This window comes from Canis lupus, chromosome 1 (genome assembly GCF_048164855.1).
Source record: "Canis lupus baileyi chromosome 1, mCanLup2.hap1, whole genome shotgun sequence".
Classification (NCBI taxonomy): domain Eukaryota; kingdom Metazoa; phylum Chordata; class Mammalia; order Carnivora; family Canidae; genus Canis; species Canis lupus.
In genome coordinates this window covers 43579228-43602109 of record NC_132838.1, presented here as the reverse complement: position 1 = coordinate 43602109, position 22882 = coordinate 43579228, and the positions used below count along the sequence as shown (strand labels likewise).

The 22882-nt window shown below is 34.6% G+C and overlaps 1 protein-coding gene across 18 annotated transcripts in view; it reads left to right on the top strand.

Moving 5' to 3' along the window:
- SYNE1 (spectrin repeat containing nuclear envelope protein 1) overlaps positions 1-22882 on the top strand; it is a 449600-nt gene that overhangs the window by 125655 nt on the left and 301063 nt on the right. For 15 of the 18 annotated variants that reach the window (XM_072828137.1, XM_072828100.1, XM_072828175.1 and 12 more), the window contains 6 exons: positions 2298-2348; positions 5680-5787; positions 8685-8822; positions 9977-10141; positions 18750-18862; positions 19429-19597. In XM_072828137.1, the coding sequence (XP_072684238.1) occupies positions 2298-2348; positions 5680-5787; positions 8685-8822; positions 9977-10141; positions 18750-18862; positions 19429-19597 (744 nt within the window). Of the gene's footprint in view, positions 1-2297; positions 2349-5679; positions 5788-8684; positions 8823-9976; positions 10142-18749; positions 18863-19248; positions 19369-19428; positions 19598-22882 lie in introns of those variants that run through there. The other 3 variants (XM_072828127.1, XM_072828106.1, XM_072828192.1) reach the window with 2 other exon arrangements.

Sequence of the window (22882 nt, the reverse complement as noted above, 5' to 3'; positions counted from 1 at the left end):
TTTTGAATTTTACTTTTCAAATTTTCCTGCAGAAAATTTGTCCCACTTTATACTCTAGCCACACACCAGAATACCTATTTTCCTAGACTTTAACAATGGACATTTCCATTCTTTTAATTTTTAAGTATTATTATTATTCTTTAATTATAGAGAGGCGGATTTACTATTGAATTTAAAATTAATTATAAGATAGAATGACATCAGGGAGAGAAATAAATAGAGTTTTCATGAAGTGTTTTTTAAAACTATTTGTCTGACCTCATCGCTCAGTTCTCAACTAGAATTTTCAAAACATTTTGAGATTATAATGAAAAGAAACAAGAAAGCAACAAAAAACTTAATATGTTTTCCAAATAGAAACAGGTCTAAGAAAGGAAAAGGCTAAGGAATGGCTCATAACCCCAAATTTTCAAATAGGCAAAGGCATTACACAATAGAAATCTGTGACTTCATAAAAAATTAACTTAAACAATGGTAACAGGTGTTTCCTAGGTTACTTGGATGAAGTTAATTTGACATTTGATAGAACTACATTAGTTTTTTTAAAAACTATCATTTCAGGAAACCTGTTTTGTTCCTTGACAAGATTCAGGCACAAACATTGACCACCCGAGTAACTTATCCATAGTCAGTAAGATAAGTATTTCTAAGAAGCACCACAGGAAGCAAAAGCAAACTATCTGTATAATTCCTAGCATAGACTGATACATGTGCTTTGGTGACATTTGGGGCTTTTCTGGGTTTTGAGAATATAATTGGGTATGGATGTTGCTGTGTGAATAAGAAACTCTATTAGAAAGCATATTAGACCTGACCCATACAGCATAGAGAAAATCAGCTTTCCATCTGATTTTCATATCACAAGTCCTTATATTACCCAATTGAATTCATTTCTGATCAAGTTTCTGAGATTGTATTGTTTTAATTTCTACGACATTGATCATCTCTCCAGATGAGTAAACTCTGTGACTGGCTAAGTCTGAGAAACAAAAGGAGGTGCTTTTGCTAATGCTCATGAGCAAGAATTTAATGCCAAAACTCCTCGAGATTTGGAAGACAGTTGTTACTGACATAAGCTTGTTAATAAGCTTTACTAAAGACGTTTAATTAAGAGATTACTTTCATTATCTAGAAAATAAATTCTGATTTTTTTTAAAGTTCCTTTATCCCTTCCTGAAAAGAGACTACATATCATTTTTCAGGGTTATTTCAAAAAATAATTTTGAGGAAAATGTATTATAAGCTTTGCCCCTTTTTAGTGTGGCATTTGTAATGTTGGGGATAAGCATCTAAAAATGAATATTTTCAATAAGAAAAGAGGAATTTTATGTATTTTTATATATTTTTCAGTTGTGTAAAGCAACTAAATGGCCACCTAATTTTATCTAGTGAAACTTTAAGATTTTATAGAGTATATATATTAAGGCTATTGATGGCATCACCTTAAAATACTTAGTATTTCTCTAAGTTTTAGGAAATAGTTCTTTTAATTCACCTTTAGAAAGCTTAGCATCAGTGCGTCTCCCAGACTTCCATTTTTTGGTGGATTTGATTGCTGTATCCTCTTTATGAGTTTATTTAAATTAGATACTTTATAGCTATGATTTTTAAATCTTTTTTTTGTATTTTTTATTGGAATTTGATTTGCCAACATATAGTATAACGCCCAGTGCTCATACTGTCCAGTGCCCCTCTCAGTGCCGTCAAATCTGATTTTCTTATTGGAAATAGACATTGTTATGCCTATTTTAGGCCAACCAATAAAACTGATAAACTTTTTCCCTAAAGGTGTCCTTGAGTAATGAGCACTCAGTCATAAATAGATAAAATATTCCTATTAGTTCTTCTGAGCTATTAAACTTTCAGTTATTTATTCATTCATTCCTTCTTCCATTGCAACAAATACTACTGACTGCTCTCAGAAGCACAGCACCATCTTAATTGATACAGGGGTACAGAGATGCATCTTATGAGTGTATTTAAGAGAAAAGAAATGAATTAATATGCCTCTTCTTCATAGTTCACCATATGAAATGCTTAATATTTCAAGATATAAATATTTATAAGATAAATATTTCCAAAAGGTAAAATCAAACATGAAATATTAGTATACTACATTACCTTATTTTGATGCTTTCAAAGGTTATGAAAATTCTTAAAGTAACTGTACATGTAAAATTATCATCTATTTATTTATGGACAAATGCCTCTCCACTGTTTTTTTTTTCTTGTTTCCTATATAATTTTTGTCCATGATTTATATTATTTTTCTATATATTATCTTTTCATATTGTTAGGAAATACTTCCAGGTTTTCCATCTTTTGCAAATTCTATCCAAAATTTTAAGGTAAGATTTAAATAATCTTGAATTAGTGACCTCTTTCAAACATCCTACATTCCATAGTTTATTAGCCATTCCTTTGCATGTATTTGTCTTTATATACACATTTCTTTTAATGCATTAATTCTGTTATTTCCTTTTCCTTTCTAATAGAATAAATAACATAGGTAAGTGTTATTGAATGTTAGTTACGGTCTAAGCCACTCCCATGGACTAATCTTTAATTATAAGATAGCATCAATTAATTTCTTTTTAATAACAGTCACTAGCACTAATAAAAGGAAAAATTTACAATAACTTTTTGGTTTCTTTATATGTGATATGAAAAATAAAAAATAAAGCTAAAGATTTATTTTTATGTTATCAAATATTAAGCAGGAAATAATTATTTGAAAAAAGGTAAGTATTCAGTTAGCTTGTATCCTGAGTTTTATCGCATCCCTTTTGCTCAGTATTTGGTCATATAGTTTGTTTCATAAAGTTCATGACATACAAGTTTCTTTCATTAGTGCTCAGATATACTTGTGGAATTAATGATTTTGAGTTCTTTCCTAATTCCAAATTATCCTGTACTTTTTCTGTCTTTCTTTATGTTCCATATAGGCCTGAGGTTAAGGCTCTATCAACAAACTAGACTCTATGCCAACACTGGAATAAAAATGAAAAGTAACTTTATATCATGTTAAATTAATTTCTATTTTATGCTCCATGAATTGTAAGTTGATGTACACATGAACATGCTACAGAACATGTAAATATGCCTGTAAGTTTGAGTGAAAAAGAGAGAAAGAAAAAGTCATGAGAATACTGCCCAGTTGGCTGCCTGGAATTTAGGTGGTCTTCTGTAGGCAAATAGACACCCAGGTCTTTGAATGCATGTAAAAGTTAACAGTTGAAGAAAAGCCACTGGACTAACTGGGCTCTGGGAACCTAAATATTGTTTGTACAACATCTCCTCTTAAAAGGAGAATGTTGAGTGTGTTAAATAGCTACATTCTTCTTACCTTATTGCAATTTGCTTGACACTGCCCCACCAGTAAAAAGTCATTTACTAGATGAACTCTAATAGTTATTTTAAAAATATAATCTTTTCTCTCAAATGACTTTGTGAAATAATTTCAATTGGTGAGAAATAGGTACTTGGAGGCTCACAATGAAGTTCCATGCTCACTTTGATGATCTCCCCCGACCCCCCACTGAGTGGTCACATTGGCCTTTGGTACCTTGGAGGTAAACCAAGAGCATATAGTTCCTCCAACCTTGTAAGAATGTTCCATTGTGCTTTTATGGGCATGATGGTCAACCAGCAAACCATGTACCTTGGTCACATTTATCTGTTCATTCAGAGAAGCCATCTTAGGAAAAGCTTAAACTTTGGAGTTTTGGGCTCCTGTTCCATTTCTTTCTCTACTTACCTATTATACCAATAATTTATTCTACTATGATATATTGAGTGAGACTGGGTCTCATTTTTATTCCAGTGGTGTCAGACACTGTGTTAGGCTAGAGAAAAATAAGATACATAAGGGGTTTGTACTATGGGTGGAGAGGAAGAGACAATTAAGTAGATGGTACAAAATAATGCTTTTTCAGTGAATATTTGAGCTCAAGTTGTTGCAAGATCAGAGAAGTGCTCTCAAAATGTGGTCCTTAGACCTTAGATTCACCTGGAAACTTATTAGGAATACAAATTCTTGGCTTCCACCCTAGACATACTAAGCCAAGGAAGACTGAAGGTGGTGTCCAGCAGTCTTCTTTCGGAAGCCCTCCAGGTGATTCTAGTGCACAGAATCACCTGGAGGTGATCATCTTAATGTGTGAGAACCACTGGCACAGAAGAGACACTCCAACAAGACTTCTGGGTCAGAAAAAGCTTACTAGAGAGGTTGTGTCTGAGCTGAGCTCTGAAGAAGGCATTATCCAGAGGAAGATGTTTTCAGGCAGGACAAGATTGCTTTTGTGAGACTGGAAAGTGAGAAGAGGCAAGAATCATGACAGTTGTGTGCTAGTGTCTGTGCTAGATGTGCTACAGAGGTTATCTTGAATTCTTCCTCAAACTGGGGAAGCAGTGTGTGGTGTCTACTCATATGATGGTACAGCAGTAGAGAGGATTAAAATAAAATGTGTCCAAAGTCACAGAGCTGATACTTGTCAGAACCAGAATTTGGAACCAGTTTTGCCTGCCACCACAGCCATCACTCTATCTCCTCTGCCACTTAACCTGTCATCGTGATTTCATCTGTGTCACAAGGCTGTGATCAAGTGAGATGCTGTAGTTGGAAGTGACTTGTAAGAGCCAAGAACCATGTTAAATGTGTTTTTGATTACTTTTACATTTTTACGAGATAAGAAATCTTGGTGAAAAATTAGGATATTTTTCACTAAATCAATGCTATAGGCTTGTGATTATTTGTGGAAACAATTATATAAATCTCTGGATTTGGGTGGGTTTTTTTTTTTTTTTCCATTTCTGAGATGTGAGGTAGCCTGGATGCATTCATTCAGGAAATATTTTGGTAAATATTTTATAGGTGCTGTGTTACCAGGGTCTAATAATACCATATTGAGCAAAAAGAGTATTTTCTGTAATTTTGGATGAGCTTATGTTGTAATACTGAATAGAATTTTTAAATAATACTAGTCCACAGTGTTCTGTGACTGTAACTCCTTTGATTCAGTCAAAATTAATCTTATTGGAAGAAAAAAATCTCATCTGGAGTGAGGTGCAAATAACTGTGGGTTAAGAAGCACCCCCAGGCCTATGTAGTCAGTCTTATTCCAACCATTGCTCTTTTTGAGTATCTTTGTATGTAGGACATCTCCTCTTGAGCCTGCTTTCTTAATTAAATTACTGTTTATTAAAAAAAATGAAAGTAGATAGTTTTATTTTTAATGATTACCATTTTTAAAATTTATTTATTTAAAAGATTTTATTTATTCATTCATGAGAGACAGAGAGAGAGAGAGAGAGAGAGAGAGGGAGAGAGGCAGAGACACAGGCAGAGGGAGAGGCAGGCTCCATGCAGGGAGCCTGACATGGGACTCGATCCCAGGTCTCCAGTATCACGCCCTGGGCTGAAGGAGGTGCTGAACTGCTGAGCCACCAGGCTGCCTGAAGGTAGATAATTTTAGTATTCAGCAAGATAATTAAGCTATTTTTCTAGAATTTAAACTTTTGCCCCTCATTCTCCAAAAGAGGTGAGGGAGAAGAGGAAGTTTTTCAGAGACAATTGGAACTTATTAACTATTCAGTGTATTCTAGAATCAGCCAGGTATTAATCAGCAATTAAATAAATGCATAGTTATTAATAAAATTGTAATATGTTCTGGTTTCTAGAGAGAAGACAGGCTAATTTTGAAGGAAACAAAAGTTTGGATAGAACAATTTGAAAGAGATTTGACAAGGGCACAGATGACAGAATCAAATTTGCAAGATAAATATCAGGTAATGTATAAGAGGCATTTCAGTTTCTTAAAACCCTTTTTATGAGTAAGATTCATATAAGTCATTTAATCTATGTTCAATCTTTTGAATGATATTAATGAGAAAAATATTTAAAGAAATAATATGTGTTATCTTAAGTTTGCATGTAATTTAATAATTGTATTTCTGTGTAAATACGTAGTTTTAAAAAATTAATACATTTATATATTGTAATATGATTGCCACCATTGTAGAGATAATTAGCACCTCTGTCACATTGCATAAGTATTTCTTTTTTTTGTGGTTGGGATAATTAAATTCTAGTCTCTTAGTAAGTTTGATGATTATAATACAATATTGTTATCTATATTTACTATAATGTGTGTTAGATCTCAAGGACTTATTTACTACTCATTGCAAATTTGTACACTTAAGTAGCATCTTTCCTGTCCCCCTATTTCACCTCCCATTCCTTAGTAACCACCATTTAACTTTGTTTTTATGAGTGTGGCTTTTTTAGATACTTACATATAAGTGATGTCATATAGTATTTGTCTTTTTCTGCCTGCCTTATTTCACTTAGGATAATATCCTCAAGGGGTCTATCTATGTTGTCACAAATAGAACGATGTCTTTCTTTCTCTTGATATTTATAGATATAGATATCTATATCTGCCACACCTCTCTTATCATTCACCCATTAATGGGCACTTATGTTTTTTCCATATCTTGGCTATTGTGAATAGTGCTGCAATAAATAAGAGATGCAGATACCTCTTCAGTATCTTATTTTCACTTCCTTTCATATACTGAGAGATAGAATTAGTAGTTTTAAATGATGTGTGTCTGTCCTGTATGTAGACCTCTGAGGCTTCATGACTTTTCTGGAGTCTTATAAATGACCCCAAACACAAACATCTGGTCATTGTCTTTCTATAACTCATGATCTTGTAGATGTCATATAAGAAAAAATAACTTCAGTGCCAAACTGAAAACTACTATGGGATAAGCCACATTTAAGAAAAGTTTGCAATATGAATGTTTGGAGTGGGCCCATTAATGGGATCAGTTTCTGTTGCAGCCTGCCTGATTCGACACTGTTGCTCTCAAATTGAGGCCAGAGGTGTTATGGCCATCCTTCAGTCTCCTTATACCACCATTACTTGGATTTGGCTTCTAATTTTCATTTCTCAGACACAAGCTCTTGTAATAGGTTTTTCCCGTTAAATTGTGATTTATTGATGTTATCCTCCTATTTAAGATAGCATTGCATTTTAATGGCTAAACTATAATACATCCTAGTCCATATTATTTTTCAATCAGTTTTGCTATATAAAAAGGGGCAATGATATGAGATTCAAATGGCAGATGATAAAAGATTTAGCTATTGGCATTAGTGTACAATTTTATGTAATAATTTCTATAAAATGTGCCTGAATTTAGAAGGATGATGCCATCAATACCATATTTACTGAACATGGCAAAGCAATATATATGTGCTTAAATGTATGTGCCCTCTTTGCTTTGAAACTCAATGTAATCTTTTCTCTCAAAAATACAATTTTCTGGATGAGCTTAATTAAAAAAAGATTAAGCCAGTAAATTGAGAATAAAAATATAAGAACAGAGTGAATATACTTATTAGACCATTGGTGAGTTTTGGTTTGGTCATAAATTATAAAAAATCAATTCCAAATTATGAAATTACCTGTTGTACAGATGTTATTGTATAAAAGGAAAACAGAGTATTAGAAAAGTATGAAACAGAAACATTCCTTTCAGTCTAAAGATAATAAGCTATCTCTTAAGAAAGATTGAGAGACCATCTGAAAGCTGAACATAGGGAACATTTTCCTTGTCCCAGTCCCCAAACAGCATTTTTCTGTTTCTACTTATCAGTAAGTAGTATATTTTCCTGTTTTATTCATGCATAGAATTCTGTGGAATAAAATTGAAGATCGATTTTATGTTTTGGTATTTTTAAATTAAGTTAGAGGAAATGAAAGATAAAAGTTGTGGTAAAATATTTACTCACCGTCTCCCCCCAGTGTTCGTACTGTGAACTTACATGTTTGTTTGACCAATTTTTTCAGATGTGTTATCAGCTAGATTCTGTAAGGACATTTTCATGTTCTTTAACATAATTGCACATTTTAGTGATATTCAATTAATACTTGGCCTTGGAGTCTTATTTTAGAATTTATTAATTTAATGTAAAATGTAAAATTAAAATCACTACTTTTTTAAGGTTAGTATTAGACTTATGGTTAAGTCTACATATTACAAATTTATGTTAAACACACTATGATAAAAGAAATGATACAATAATTAACATTTTAATGGCGCAAAGTTAAAACAAAATATTATTATATAAATGGGGTCCCCTACTTTACACAGGCTTATTTTAGCATAAATTTAGATATCTTTAAGTCGGTATTATTTCGATATACATAATTTCTAACCTAAATAATTTGGTACTCTGAATAATTTGGTATTATTTTGATTATTAGCATAGGTTTATATTCCTATTTACTATTATTTCTCAATGAGTATGGACTGACACATAGATTATTTAACCAGAAATGAAAAATCTTAAGTTTTAATTCTACTTTACTACTTGTTCTTGCCAAATGACCTCTGGATTTCCTGTGGTGATAATAATAGGACATGTGGATGTTGCAAGGTTATGGAGAAATCCAGAGGAATAAAATGGAGAGAGTGTATAGCATGGGACCAGGCTCATCATCAGGGTTTGAGGAACGGTAGCTGCTATCAGGATCATGACTGTCATCATTATTATCAGCAGCATGCATTGAGTGTAATCCCAATATAAAGGATTGCTATTTAGGAAATGCGGTTTCCTTTGCATTTGCTGTTTTTGACTCATTTCCATGTTGTTGCTTCTTTTCCTCTTTTAGTCATTTAAGCACTTCAGAGTTCAATATGAAATAAAAAGGAAACAGATTGAACATTTAATACAACCAGTACATAGAGATGGTAAACTGTCACTTGACCAAGCATTGGTAAAACAATCCTGGGACAGAGTGTCCTCCAGGGTAAGTTCTCTCGTGATTAATTTCATTAAGGCTGACATAATTTAGTCAAGAACATTTTCCCTCATGTTTTCCTACACAATGATATTCCATCTAGTCCTACAGCCTATGTCTGAGGAAGGAGAGGCTTGCCTATGGGAAGTACTTGGTTTAACAACTCTTCTGCTTTGCCACCTTACATGAAGTTTCCCCATGGAGTAGTAGATGATGGATTGAAATCCTCAAAGGCTCTCTGGGTTACCCACTAAATTCTGGGTCATTTAGAAGAGATGACTCTCCCAAGAATGGAGCTTCAGCAATTTCTCTAAAGTCTATAACCAGGTTTCATCAACAGGTCCTCCTTCTATAAACACGTTCATGTTTACAGTCTTTAATGTAAGCAAATCTTATCCGGTCATTCATAAACCTAAAAAAAAAAAGCTGCTCAGTAACTTTCATGTTAATATTTTGCAAACTTAAAGACCAGGATTTTAAAACATCTGAAACTTCTATTGCAAATGGAAATATTAGCCTTGAACTTACTCTGTTTTATTCATTTTGATAACCTAATCTTTTTCCTACAAACTCTACCAGAGAATATGTTAGTTCCCAAGCACCTCAACCTATCCTACCTGGTATTCCAATAAGTCGGGAGAAACACTGCTTAAGAATTGGATAAAGTGGTAGAAATGAAGAAATAGTTACTATCATAGAAAGAATCTCGAATATTTTCCTTCCTCCAGAGATGACTGGATGACCCTGATTTTTCTGGACCTGTCCTCATGTGGCAGGTTTTAAAGGACACACATCAGCTAGTGTATAACAGCTGTATCCTTGAACATCTCAAAAAATCCAGTCCCTTCCCTCTCAGCAGAAGCTCTATTGAAAATCAGTGGGGGCTTTATGCTATTCCTATAAGAAAAAAATTGTTTAAGCTCTCAATGATGTCCTTCCATGTCTAAAATGTATTTCATGTTTCCTCAAAACTTGCTTATAACTATAATTCCTCCTTATTCTCAAAGTATCAAATTCAGAACACAAATATTTTCTTACTTGGTATATATTAAATTAACCTGAAATTATTACCTGGGATCCTTATGTCTTTAGAAGTCATTTGGGTGAGTTTTAGGAATTTTCCGTATTAAAGATAATTCTATTTTTCTACTTTTGTATTGCAGCTCTTTGATTGGCATATACAGCTTGATAAATCTCTCCCTGCACCTCTGGGCACTATAGGTGCCTGGTTATACAGAGCAGAGGTAGCTCTGAGGGAGGAAATTACCATTCAGCAGGTCCATGAGGAAACGGCCAACACAATACAACGGAAACGTGAGCAACACAAGGTAAAGTTCTGGTGGGGTAATCTGGCACAACAGTCCTGGTGTAGTCTGGAGATGTGGCTGTTGAGACCTCCCACCCACCTGGGTCTCCCCGACATCCACTCATACCAATTCAGAGATGTTCCAATAGATTTGTTTTCTGAGGTATTTTCCAATAGCTCCATGGTATTTTTTCATCTGTGGTTATCTTTGTTATTGTTGTTGCTATACGTTACTTTTCAAAAGGTAAACCCATAGACCACACACATTTGTATAAAATGTGGTCGGCCTTTGGCTTCAGATCTCACTCCCATCTCCATTCTCAAAAGGAGGCAAGCCAGGTTGCCAAGTTCTTATGTCCTGTGTTGTGACGGAGCAGGGGTCGAGGGAGAGTGGTGATCTTAGGAAGCGGTGGGACTAGGCCTTGATGACTTTTTAGTTATTTGTGACTTTTTCCACTTGCAGTAAAGTCAGTTGTTCTTAGTATAAATTCTAACATCCTGCATCTTTGTGTTTTGTGATAGTACAAAAATGCTATTTTCATCACATCACGTTAACTCAATCCTGCATTTTGTGCAATTGAATTTGTATACCACATTTCCTGGGTCATGGCAGTGATTACTCTATATGTGGAAAACAGACCAGTGGAGATGACCACATATGGGCAATTTATAGCTCATATATACTTTCTGCCAAAATACTAATATTTTTAAAACTGCTTCAGGGAAATAGACTGTTAGGTATTCTAGACCAGATTGTAAAGCAAATTCATGACAGATTTTGTCTTATGCCCCTTTGGGACCTTATGTTTAGAACTAGAAATGTGGAGGTACAGAGGCGTCACAGAGTTTCAGCTCCTGTCCCTCTCAACTCAACACATTCAACCCAGACTCAACTACCAAACAAGCGGGACACAACAAGACTTTGTGTTCGTACACAATTAGTCAGGGTCCTTCCTGCATTTATTCTTGTCCCTTCTTCAGTTTAGACACTGATCTTTTGTTGATTATCTCTTAACCTCTCCCCTTTCCGCCTCCACCAACACACACCAAACACACAGAAAACTCCTCAGAATTTGCTTCTCAGGTAAGAGCATGATTTGAGGTCTGTATCATCAGTGGAAATACAAACACATAAAATCCAGGCCCAATAGTCTGTACTTTCTCTGAAGACAAAAAATAAGAGATCAAGTCATAAGATTTTTTTCTGAGACTGAACCATGGTTAAGGCTTCTTAAAAGCAGAAAAGCCTAGGTTATGCCTATGTTAAGATTCCCAGGATATTAAAAATAAGGGGACATGTTGAAACAGTGTTACACAAAAAATACCGCTTTAACAAATTAGTAATTCATCATAAATTCTGTACAACACATCATATAGCAATCAAAATTATTTTTTAAGTAATATGAGTATTTCATATAAAAGAAAGTCACCTTAGGGTTTCAAATCAAATGTAAAAAAAAATCAAATGTAAAGTGTATATCGATCATGGGTCAGCTGTGTTAATTCAGCAAATATACATTGCAGATCTACTATGTGCCAGCTTTATGCATCAGGGAAACTGGTGAAGGCACCTCCAATCTAGAAGTTCAAGACATGGCATGTGTTTGTTGTTGGCATAACATACTTAAGTCTTACTTGAATACTCCACCATAGAGAAAATGCCTTGCAATATTAGCTGTGCTATTTACTAGATGATAAGATTTAGCAGATAACGTTAATTTGCTGCTCACTCTAGGCTGTCACAACCCCTTCTGAAGTCTGAGTTTTAAGCTGGATGCACAGATGCAGTCAGTGTCTCTCTCAGTAATTATATGGCCCGAGGTTCCTCATGACCCCTCTGGGTCCCTTGAGAGAGAAACCCTGTGCCAACCACCAAGTGAGCAGCAAGAACCATCCCTTTGCTAAAGTGTAGTAAACAACCATAAAAACCAGAAATGAAGTGGAGTAGGGAAAAGGGAAGTGGTAGGAGTTCGAGAAGAAGCTTATCTGAGACTAAAAATCAGAAAAGACTGAAGAGTAAGCTGGGGAATGCAGTAAAGAGACAACAGGAAGCAAGCAGAGGCAGGTAAAGGTGAAGACGATGTTCGAGGCAGATCTCCAGAATGATCTTTTTACTGAGGTAGGAACTTTTACTGGGTCTGGACACAGGCACTTAAAGTAGTAGAGTCATAAAACAATGTCATTGTCAATTATAAAATCAATTCTTATTTAAAATATATTTATCACGTGCCTATAATAAGATAAACTGATGATGTGAGAAATTTGAATCATTGTTAAGATAACTAAAATTTCAGGCTTCTTCAATAGCAAAAAAATCAGCCCATCAACTTGATATCACTTCTTTGTGCTGCTATATTGGACTCACTTGGAAATGCAATATGTAAATTAAAAACACAATATAGTATAAATCATCTTCCAATTCTTACAAATCATCTTCCAAGTCTAATGTTCAATTCTAGCCCAATAAGAACATTTATCAAATTGTGTATTAAATTATGCTTTACTGATGATAAAATTGAAAAAAAACATGATATAGGACTCCTCAATACATAAGCAAGAATGTTTTAGAATATTATCTTCCTATCCCAGTCTATAAGTAACTATGGCTTTTGTCACAAAAACTTATATATGCTATCAAGATCTAGAATTTTTGGTTTTCTGCATTGTTCACATCGTTTTTTAAAAAATATATACCACATGACAATTGTTTGTTACTTAATATATATTCAGTGTCTGAAAACTGGATTCAGATAATTTTTAAAATATTTTTTTTGCAAAGAAAGGATTATTTTACAAATGGTTCTACCAAAGTTTTTATTTTAATTAACTTACATGTATGTAGGATCATATTATTCTGAAGAGCAAAATACGCCTTTACTAGCTTTTCTATTTTCCAGATACTCTAATGCTTAGTTATCTAGGAAGGTAACAAATATAGTCATAGCTAACTATAATTGAGTATTTAGCCATGTTTCTATCTTAAGCACTTAATTTTGCTAAGCACTTGACATGTAGGATTTGAGATAGGTGTTATCATCCTCATTTGCAAATGAATGAACTTTAGGCAGAGAGAGATTAAGTGCCTTGCCCAAGGTACATAGCTGATAATCAAGATTGTTTTAAACACTAACCTTAAACCATGCCCACAAAGCTATTGCATATAATACACATACAGTAATTAAACTTATTAATTTTTATTAGTAATATTGCTTTGGCCAAGTAAGGCTTTCAGTCTTAAGGAATCATGAAAATAGACATCAAACTCTGCTATCTGCTACCCATCCTTATTGTGGTCATTAATCCTACCTAGGTCACTTCTCCTCCTGTTTTAAGGATTTTATTTCCTGCATGATAATGCAAGCCATAATTCTTAATAACGTCAGTAACCCATAGGTGATTCTACCAATAACCTGGACTGTTAGTTCCTTGGTCTCCTGTTTTCTAGTCATCCCATCCTACACTCTAATTTAGCCCTCCAAAGCATAGGCATAGTCTAGAACTTGTCATCACTAGGAACTGAAACCTCTCCACAATCTCTTTCTCAAGCATCTATCTCACTGTCCACCCAAACTTGCCCTGACTCCAAATTGCATGGACTCTGTGCCTTATAATCCATGATTTTATTGCCTCTCACTCTCTTCATATCATCCCTTTCCTTCATCTTCTACTTAAATTCAATGCTGAATCAGTAAAGGTCACCAAAAGCACACATTAATTGTCTTCACCAGGTCTCCTTTGTCCTGTGGTCCTGGTTAAAACATAGCCCTGATTAAAGCCCACTCTCTGCCTATTCCCTGCCCACACATATGCCACTGAGTATGGCTGCAGAAAAACACACTCTCAGGCATGATGACTAACCCAAGTGGATCTTTAAAGCTGCCTTGCACTCTAAAGGCATTTCCCAACTCCACTGCCTCTTTATTTTGGGGACAACTATTCCATACCTTGTCTCTTCAAATCTTCTACACCTCCTCCCATATCCTTACTCTCAGCTGATGACACTGCTTCCTATTTCTCTGAGAAAATAGAAGCAGTCAAAAAAGAATTTCCGCAAGCTCCCACGACCACATCAACCCACCTACATGCATCTGTGCCTGAATACTCAGTCTTCACTTCTGTTACTAGGGATGAACCATCTGTGCTCCAGGCTAAGACCAGCCCCTCTACATGTGTATGAGATCCCATCCTCCCTGCTCTTCTCCAGTAAACAATTCCTGTATTTCTTGCCTTCTTAAATTTTTTTCCTCTCTCTGCTGGATTGTCCCCATCCACATAAAGTATATGCTGCTAATCATCTCATCTTAAAGACTCTTTTAAAAAGAATAAATCAAATTTTAAAAATGAAAATTCTTTCTTAACCCTACTCCAGCTACTGTCCATTCCCACCCCCCCCTTCCTTTTTTAGTGAAGCTCTTTGAAAGAGTTACCTGTGCTCATTTTGGTTTCAGAATTCTCTTCTCCAGTTCCTTTTAGAACCCATTCCAGTCGAGTGTTTTCTTGCCATGCTACTCATGTCAGGTTCATGAAAGTCCTCCTCATTCCTCACTCAGTGGTCAATTCTCAGTCTTCATCCTACCTTGCCAATCATAAGCATTTCACATAGCTATTTCTTCATCTTTGAACCACTTTCTTCATTTGGACTCCTCATTTTCTTTCTACTCCTCTGGCTACACCTTTCTAATCCTTCCCAGTCTTTCCACAAAATATTTATTGCGTACTTTTTTATGTGCAAAGTGATGTTCTAGGCATTTGTGATACACCCATAAGAAAAGCAGACAAATTCCTACACTCATGTAATTTGCCTTCTAGTGGGAGGAGGCAGATAATAACAAAGGTAAGTAAGTAATAAAATAATTACATATTAGGTTAAAAGTAAAAGGACAGAGTTTTAGAGGGTGTTGCAATTTTAACTAGGGTTAGTCAGTGAAAACTTACTGAAAAGATGACATCAAAGAGGCAAGTACATTCCCACCTCAACCCATTTGTCCTTACCATTGTTCTGGAATGTTCTCTGTCTTTGGCCTGAAACATTCTCCCACTGATTAGTCTCAATACCTTCTTCTTTATCTCCTTTGGGCCTTTCTTGAAAACTTACCTCTTAGTCAACACTTTCCTAGCCACCTCTTTGAAAGTGCAACCTCTCTTCCCTGTTTGATTGTTCACTTTAGCATTTATCTGCATCTTAACTACAGTTTTAATTTATGTATTTCATTTAGTGCTTGATTTCCTAAACTGTAGTATCAATTCCGTAAGAGCAAGAATTATTTGTTTTTTCCCTGTTGTATTCCCAGCCCCTAGAAATGACTAGAAATATCAGGCTTTCAGAATTCTATTGGGTCAGTAATGCAAATTCACACTTAGTGGGAAATTATCCATTTGACTAAGTTTTAAAAATTATTCGCATAAAATTATTCAAAATATTAAAAAAAATTTGGTAATCTTTTCTGTGCCTATAATTAAGCCTCTCTATTTTCCCCCAATGTTGTTTCTTTGCATATCCTTACTTTCCTTAATTGCATACTTTTGGCACTGTTGATTTTCTCTGTGTATTATAACTGCCTTTTCCCATCCACCTTCTTACCAGAGGAATGATGGTATCTGTCATGTGGGAATAGAGACTGTGTTACTAATGGAGGATAGAAGCCAGGGAACCAGTCTCAATAATCCACATAGGGATTCAAGATGGTAGTTGTAGAGATGGTGAGAAAAGGTCAGATTCTGAATATTTTTAGGGAGAGCAATTTTCAGCATTAGATTTTGATTGTGAAAAAATCTCTCCAGTCATACATGACACTATTTTTTTTCACATGAACAGTTGGAAGAATAGTTTCCATCAGTTGAGATAGAGAGACAGGGAAGCAGGTTCGGGAGTAAAAGATCAGAAGTTCAGTTTGGGGCATGATAAGTATGAGCCTTTTTTTCACATCCAAGCGTACATGTGGAGTAGGCAGTAAGAGATAACAGGAGCTTGAGACACAGGTAGAGGCTGGAAATAAATATTCAGAATCTCAAAATCACTGGTATGTAGAAGGATATTGGAAGCTCTGAGACCAAAGAAATTAAATAAGAAAGCATAGACAGAGGAAAAAAATGTCAGGAACTTAGCCCTAAAGGAATGTACTGTCAAGAAATCAAAGAGTAGAAGGTGGAACAGCAGAAGAGTAAGAGAAAGAGCAATCAGTGAGGTGGGAGGAAATCCAGCTCCTGTGTTGTTATAGAAGCTAAGACAAGCCGTGCATCAATGATAGGGCATTTTCAGTAACTTGGCCACAGCAGCGCTCTTAAAATGCAAGTCAGTTCATTTCACCACTCTCAGAAGTTCCCACTAGATTCCACCTATTCAAAACCAGCATTCCAAAAGTCTTACAGAGGCCCCTGAGATCCACAGATGTGCAGTGCTTTCCCCTGGCCGCCCCTCCTCCCTCCATCACCTGCTATCCCAGTTGTTCTTTTGTTCCATCTTAGTCACTGAGAGGGGGTCATTGATACCTCCCAGAGCCACGTGGTTTTGTCTGTTTCTCCCACTAGTTCTATCAGTTTTTACTCTGTGTGTTTTGAGACTTACTAGACATGTTCAAATTCAGAATTAATATAGCTACTAGTAAATTGAAAGTTTGATCCATAAGCAATTACATATAATGATTTTTATTTTCAAACCTATTTTGTCTGATATTGTTATACTCATACCAGTTTCTTTTTGTTAATATTTAACCATCCTGGCTCATTAGGATTCTGAGTTTTGTTGTTTCCACCTTCTCCAAGTTCCAAGACTCAAACTCATGCAGCAATGGTATAGGTATTTGCTTCAAACATTTGGCTTTTTCTATTTGTTTTTGCTCACAGGCCTGTGAATCAATTTGGGGTCATATTTTAACAGAAGTAAAAGACCTAAAAGATTTCTCTTACCTCCTGTGAGCCTACCAGTGAATTAAAATCACATGCTGTGCTCAGCATCTCACTGGTTTTTAGTGTGATGGGTTTTCAGAGATCCCAGTGACATCACACCAGCTGTAGTTCCTTTATGATATTTTTGAAAATGTTTTTTGTTTGTTTTGCTATCTTGTCAAGCTTCTTTTAATTAACTAGGTACTGCCTATAATAAGCTTTTTAGGAAACAACTGGACATATGAGTATTCCAGTATAGTCACAGACCCCTACTCATATATTAACATACAGTCATATATAATAAATCAGAGCTAGGTGTGGTGATAGCTCTAAATTTGCCCTGCACTTACTTGGGGGAGTCTCAGCCAAGATTATAAGCCACAGAAATGTGTCTAGATGTTACAGAGAAGGCAGGGAGTGACTAAAATTCTCATAATCATTACTACTTTAGGTTGTTTTTTTTTGTCCCCTGTGATGAGCTCCTGCACATAGTAGCCTGCCTGTGGGCATGAGTGACATGTGAATATGTGTGCAGTTACCTGAGATTCAAAGCAGATCAATAGGTGATAATAGCAAAATATACCATGATAGAAAGTTTGGCCATAGATTTTTCTACAGTATAAAAATTAATGTCCCTCACATTAAAAGGCACAGACACATCTAGCTTTATGAGAAAAAGCACATGTGGTTTTACCATTTTAAGTTATTTATGAGAGCCCTCTTTTTTTTTTTTTTTTTTTTTTTTTTGCCTTTTCATCAAGTGTTTCTCTTACGGCTTTACCTGTTTTTTGCTTCTATTTTCTCCAATTAATCCACATAATCTCAGTCAGTGTGAGTTAAACCATGTTAATCTTCATGTACCATTCTGGTGGCCTAATGGGTCTTACTTTTCAGTGAGTGACAAACTTTTGGGTATTTATTCTGCCGCTGAGAAACAAACCAAACTCTAGAGACTATGGCATGAACCTCCTTCTGTCTCTCTCTCTCTCTTTCTTCTATGTGAGAAATTGGTTAGGAATTGTGACATACCTGTAAATCTTTATGTAAGTCAGTCTACTGACAGTGAAAAGCTCGGAAAACAAGCCTAAAAAGATTATTAAAATTTGTGTAGTTCTGTACAGCCTACAAAGAATATTTATAAACATTACATTTGATCTTTCCACTCTGATATCTATAGGACATTCCCTGTGCTTATTTGAAGTCTTCTAACCATAGGGTATTTTCATAATGTTGTAATATAATTGACTTAAATGATGAGCAAATATCACTTTATGATAGTCTACATGTATTCAAAGTGTAATAACAATAGAGTTTAATGTGTGTGTATGTATTACCATTAAAGGGTTAAACTAGTTGTGCTCCGTTTTCAGCTTCTAAAAACCGATGTATTCAAAATCAAGGAAGGAGAAAAGTCCTAACAAATTATTGTTTATAGCAGTAACTACATTTTCCTTTGGACCATGTGCCTTTAAAATGTCTGAATGCATTGCTGTGCAAGTGTCATGTGTGTTTAAAAGATGCCATAATTATTAGATACAGCAGCTCTAGCACAGGCCTTATAGACAAGTGCCTGAGCTCCTGAACAAGGTAAAAGCCTAGGAGAGGCACCAAGCCACACATGGATGTAGCAGCATGATCAAATTGTTGAGTACATTGACTCATCGGTACAGGCTGAAAATTATGCTTCTTAGCCTCCTGTGAACATGTTTTCTCATTTTTTAAAATTTTTAAAAATTATATCTTAGGATCTGCTTCAAAACACAGATGCCCACAAAAGAGCATTCCATGAGATCTACCGGACCAGGTCTGTTAACGGGATCCCAGTGCCACCTGACCAATTAGAGGACATGGCAGAAAGGTAAGAGAATGGCTGATTGGAAAGGAAGTATCTTTCTTAAATGCTTAAATGCTCTGTGGGTGCTTTATCCATTTTCTTTTCAATGAATTGGTTTGTTGTTTTGTTTTGTTTTGTTTTTACAGAGATGCTTACCTTGGGCACATAAAAATTGAGCTTCTGTAACAATATGCTAAGAATCCAACATTCTAATATATATTATTGTTGGAAAAGAGTAAACCTGAATATACGCACAGCCTGGAAATCACAGAAATGGTTTCTTCAGAGACTGTATTTTTATTCAGTACTGTGAGGAACATTATGTAATACTGCAAAAACAGCTTATAAAAGAAACAGATGAGAGTTGTCTTGGCAAGGGAAAGAACTAAATTAAATACTCCAGTCAATCACGATTTGCCTTTAAATCCAGAGCTAGGAAAGGAATCAGATCTCCTGATAGTGATTGATCAGCCCGAGTTTAGAAGACCTTGTGCCTGCATTATGTTTAGCACTGACGTGTAACAGGTTAAGTAAGCACCGTTCTGTTACTATTAGTTACATTCTGTAAATTCTCGGTGTTTTATTTCTAGGTTTCATTTTGTTTCCTCCACATCAGAGCTACACTTAATGAAAATGGAATTTCTAGAATTAAAGTACCGTCTGCTCTCACTGCTGGTTCTTGCAGAGTCAAAGCTGAAATCTTGGATCATCAAGTATGGGAGGAGAGAGTCAGTGGAGCTGCTTCTGCAAAACTATATCGTAAGTCTCCCTGGAGCTTTGAGAAAGAAATCAGAGGACACATGGATTTAGCATTTAGTACTTACCGGTTTATTTGATGCTATTACTTTTATCTTGAATTTAAATATAAAGGTACCAGTGTGTTAAGTGGGTTTGATATAAATTAGTAAAGTCTTCTCAAAATCTGAAATGTTCACCTCTTTTCTTTAGAAATATAGAAAGATTTTGCTGCATTAACCAGACTCAGCCATTGTGACTGGCTTTATTGCTTAAAAAAAAGTTTTTGCATTGCATAGCCATGACTTTGTGAGCTCACCATTAAAACTGAGTTAAAACACTTAAAGATTATCCTCATGTCTCTAAAAAAATAACCATTCTCAGTTATCCACATGGGGACTTTCTATTTTTTAGATTAGGTCTAGCATGTCTCTGAGTTTCATTGTTTCTTGTGTGCGTCCAGGAAAAGTAAAATTATGTCTATGAATCTCTGTACTAATTTAATCTTTAGAGATTATCTTATATTTTGGACTATCAGTATAAATAATTCTCTTAACTACATAGAATAGTAGCCCTGCATTAATGAAAAAATTAGGTTGTTCTGTAACCAGCAGGTTCTATTTACATGTAATCATGTAATGATTTATTTTTATTAATTAATTAATTAAATTTATTTTTATTAATTAATTTTAATTATTTTATTTATATTTATTAAATATAGTTTATTTCTGTTAAACACTACCCCCAAAATTTATTAGCAATACAAACTTGCTCTCAAAGTTAATGTCTGTGAGGCATCTCAGTCCTGCACTATGTGTTTAATCACATTAAACATGTGTTTAATGTGTTTAATCACAAATTCTAAATGATAAATTAATAAGTTTAAAATACAAGCCCATTTCTAACCTGACTAGTCTGAGTGGCTTTGTAACTGGTATGACTGAATGCCTATTGAAACCATATCTTTATTGAAGCATTCTAGAATCAGAATATATTTTACTATATTTTAAATACATTTTTTAAGTGATGAATGAACAAGATGCATTTAGAAAAAAATACATTTACAGTAAAATCTTTCTTTAGGTTTACTACAAGTGTCTTGAAAACACTTGTCAAAAAATGTGAAATCTGTTATGATATGTTCCCTTACTCATTTTGAATTATTTTGGAAAGTAATGAAAAATCTTATTTTTAAAATTCAAGCAATTACTTGAGTCCTTTAAATATTAAATACAGTTATCCATTTATATTTTTGGGTTTAGTCATGTCAAATGATACACAATGAGCTCAGCAGGTAATTATGCAGGATCCAGCTTTGTTCTAGCTATTTAAGGACAGCCAATCAGATTGAAATGCCTAATGGGACTGTTCCACCAGGTTAATGTTGTAATACAAGGATGTTGGTAATTCTCTTTGAACTTCTCAAATAAAGGATATGTAAGTAGAGTTGTTTATTAATGACAAAAAATTAATAAATATTAATTTAAAAAAAACAGTACTTCTGCTTTCTCCATAAAGTAAAAAGAGATGCACTAAGCTGCTAGTTTTAAACTGCTTCATAACTTAAAATTATTGGTAACCTTGCTACAAATGTAGCACATTTTAATGAACATTTCTTAATATTTTTATTCCGTGGTGGAAAAACATCTATTTATTGCTAGCCTTTCTTTTCTATAAAGAGTCTTACAGTATTTTTTATTTAATAGTTTTAATAACTGTGGGATATTGAGTGTAGCCCAGTGTTTTACATGTAGCCCAGTGTTTTACATGTGTTATCTTCCATCCCAATGACAACCCTATGGGCTAGGCATTTTTACATGGTTTCATCGAGGTAAGAGAGCCTTCCTGTGCTCAACCCCCATGTTCTGGGTGGCATAGTTGGTAAGAAGTAGAGTCAGGATTTGAAATCACATCTTTCTGAACCAGAAGCTTAAGTACTGAACTTGACTATCTAACAAAATTGACTGTGAACATTTTTTTTTACTTAAAAGGCCAAATAATTTAAATGATCTCCTGTAGCTTACTGAACTAAGGAATGTAGCTCACAAAAATATTAGTTCCAATTAATGTTAGCTCATATTTGACAATATTTTATACTTACATATTGTAGCCTGATATTGACAGTTACTATTTCTGTTTTAGGCATGGTATTGGGGCAGGGTGGGGTGAAGTATGTGAGATTGTTACAGTCTGGCCACCAGGCTCATGGAAATGTGTTGAATCATGGTTCAGCTACTTACAACCCATGTGACTTTATAAATGACTTATTTTCAAGAAGACTTAGTCTTTCCTAAATTTTTAGTAATAATAATGATGATGATAGAATTATAGGGACTTTTGTAGGGAAGAAAGATGGACACACACTTCTTTCCTTTTATCTCATGCCCCCTATAGCTTCTCTCATCCCTTTGGAATTTGTGAGAAAATAATTTTCTTTAGAACAGACTATTTCAAAGAGTGAAGACTTCCAAATGAAATCCTAAAATCAGGTTCTTAAATCCACTCCTTTCTTTGGTTTCTAAAAAAATTTATTGTAATGAGCCATATGGCTGCTCCATCATCTAATAACCAAAGTAATATGCAGGATGTAAAAGTTCCATAATTATCTTTTCCTTAGTTTGAATTCTCAATTCAATCTTACTCATATGCAAAAACTTACACCATCTTTTAAAGGATTAGAGAATCAGAAAATGTGCTTCTTACTTACCTCTTGTACTAGGAGCTCAGGTAATGATGCTGCTATGTGTTTAAGAAATTCTTGGAAAAATGCTTCACAAATGCTTGTTAATTAAACCTAGGCCACATGCTATTCATAAGAGATTACATACTGTAATATAAACCAGGAGATAATTGGTTTAGTTTTGCTGTCAGAATTGTTCTTGACATGACTGTGTTTGTTAACACGTGTTTCAGTTTTACTATGGAAGAAATAGGAGAATTCTTTCTTTTTCCATAAAAGAAGAGCTCTTGGAATTGTGGCCTATGTGAATGCAACATTAGTAATGTGAACGTGTATTTTATTATTTGTAATTATTTTATTAATGTAAGTAGAACTTGTGATAAAGCCTCTTCTCAAAGATGAGTTTTAAATCTTAAATTACTTGGTTTAGCTCCATTCCAGTGAGATCAGTGAATGAAATTTATTTGTCTTTGTATTTATTTTGTGAGAGTGGAAGTTTAGTATCTTCCAGTAATAATTTGGATTTAGTGAAATAAAGAGGTATCTTATTTTTCTTGAAGTGCCATCATCTATAACATGGCGTATTTGTTGAAGTTAATATCCAGATGTAAGCCTTATTTTGAAAGAAA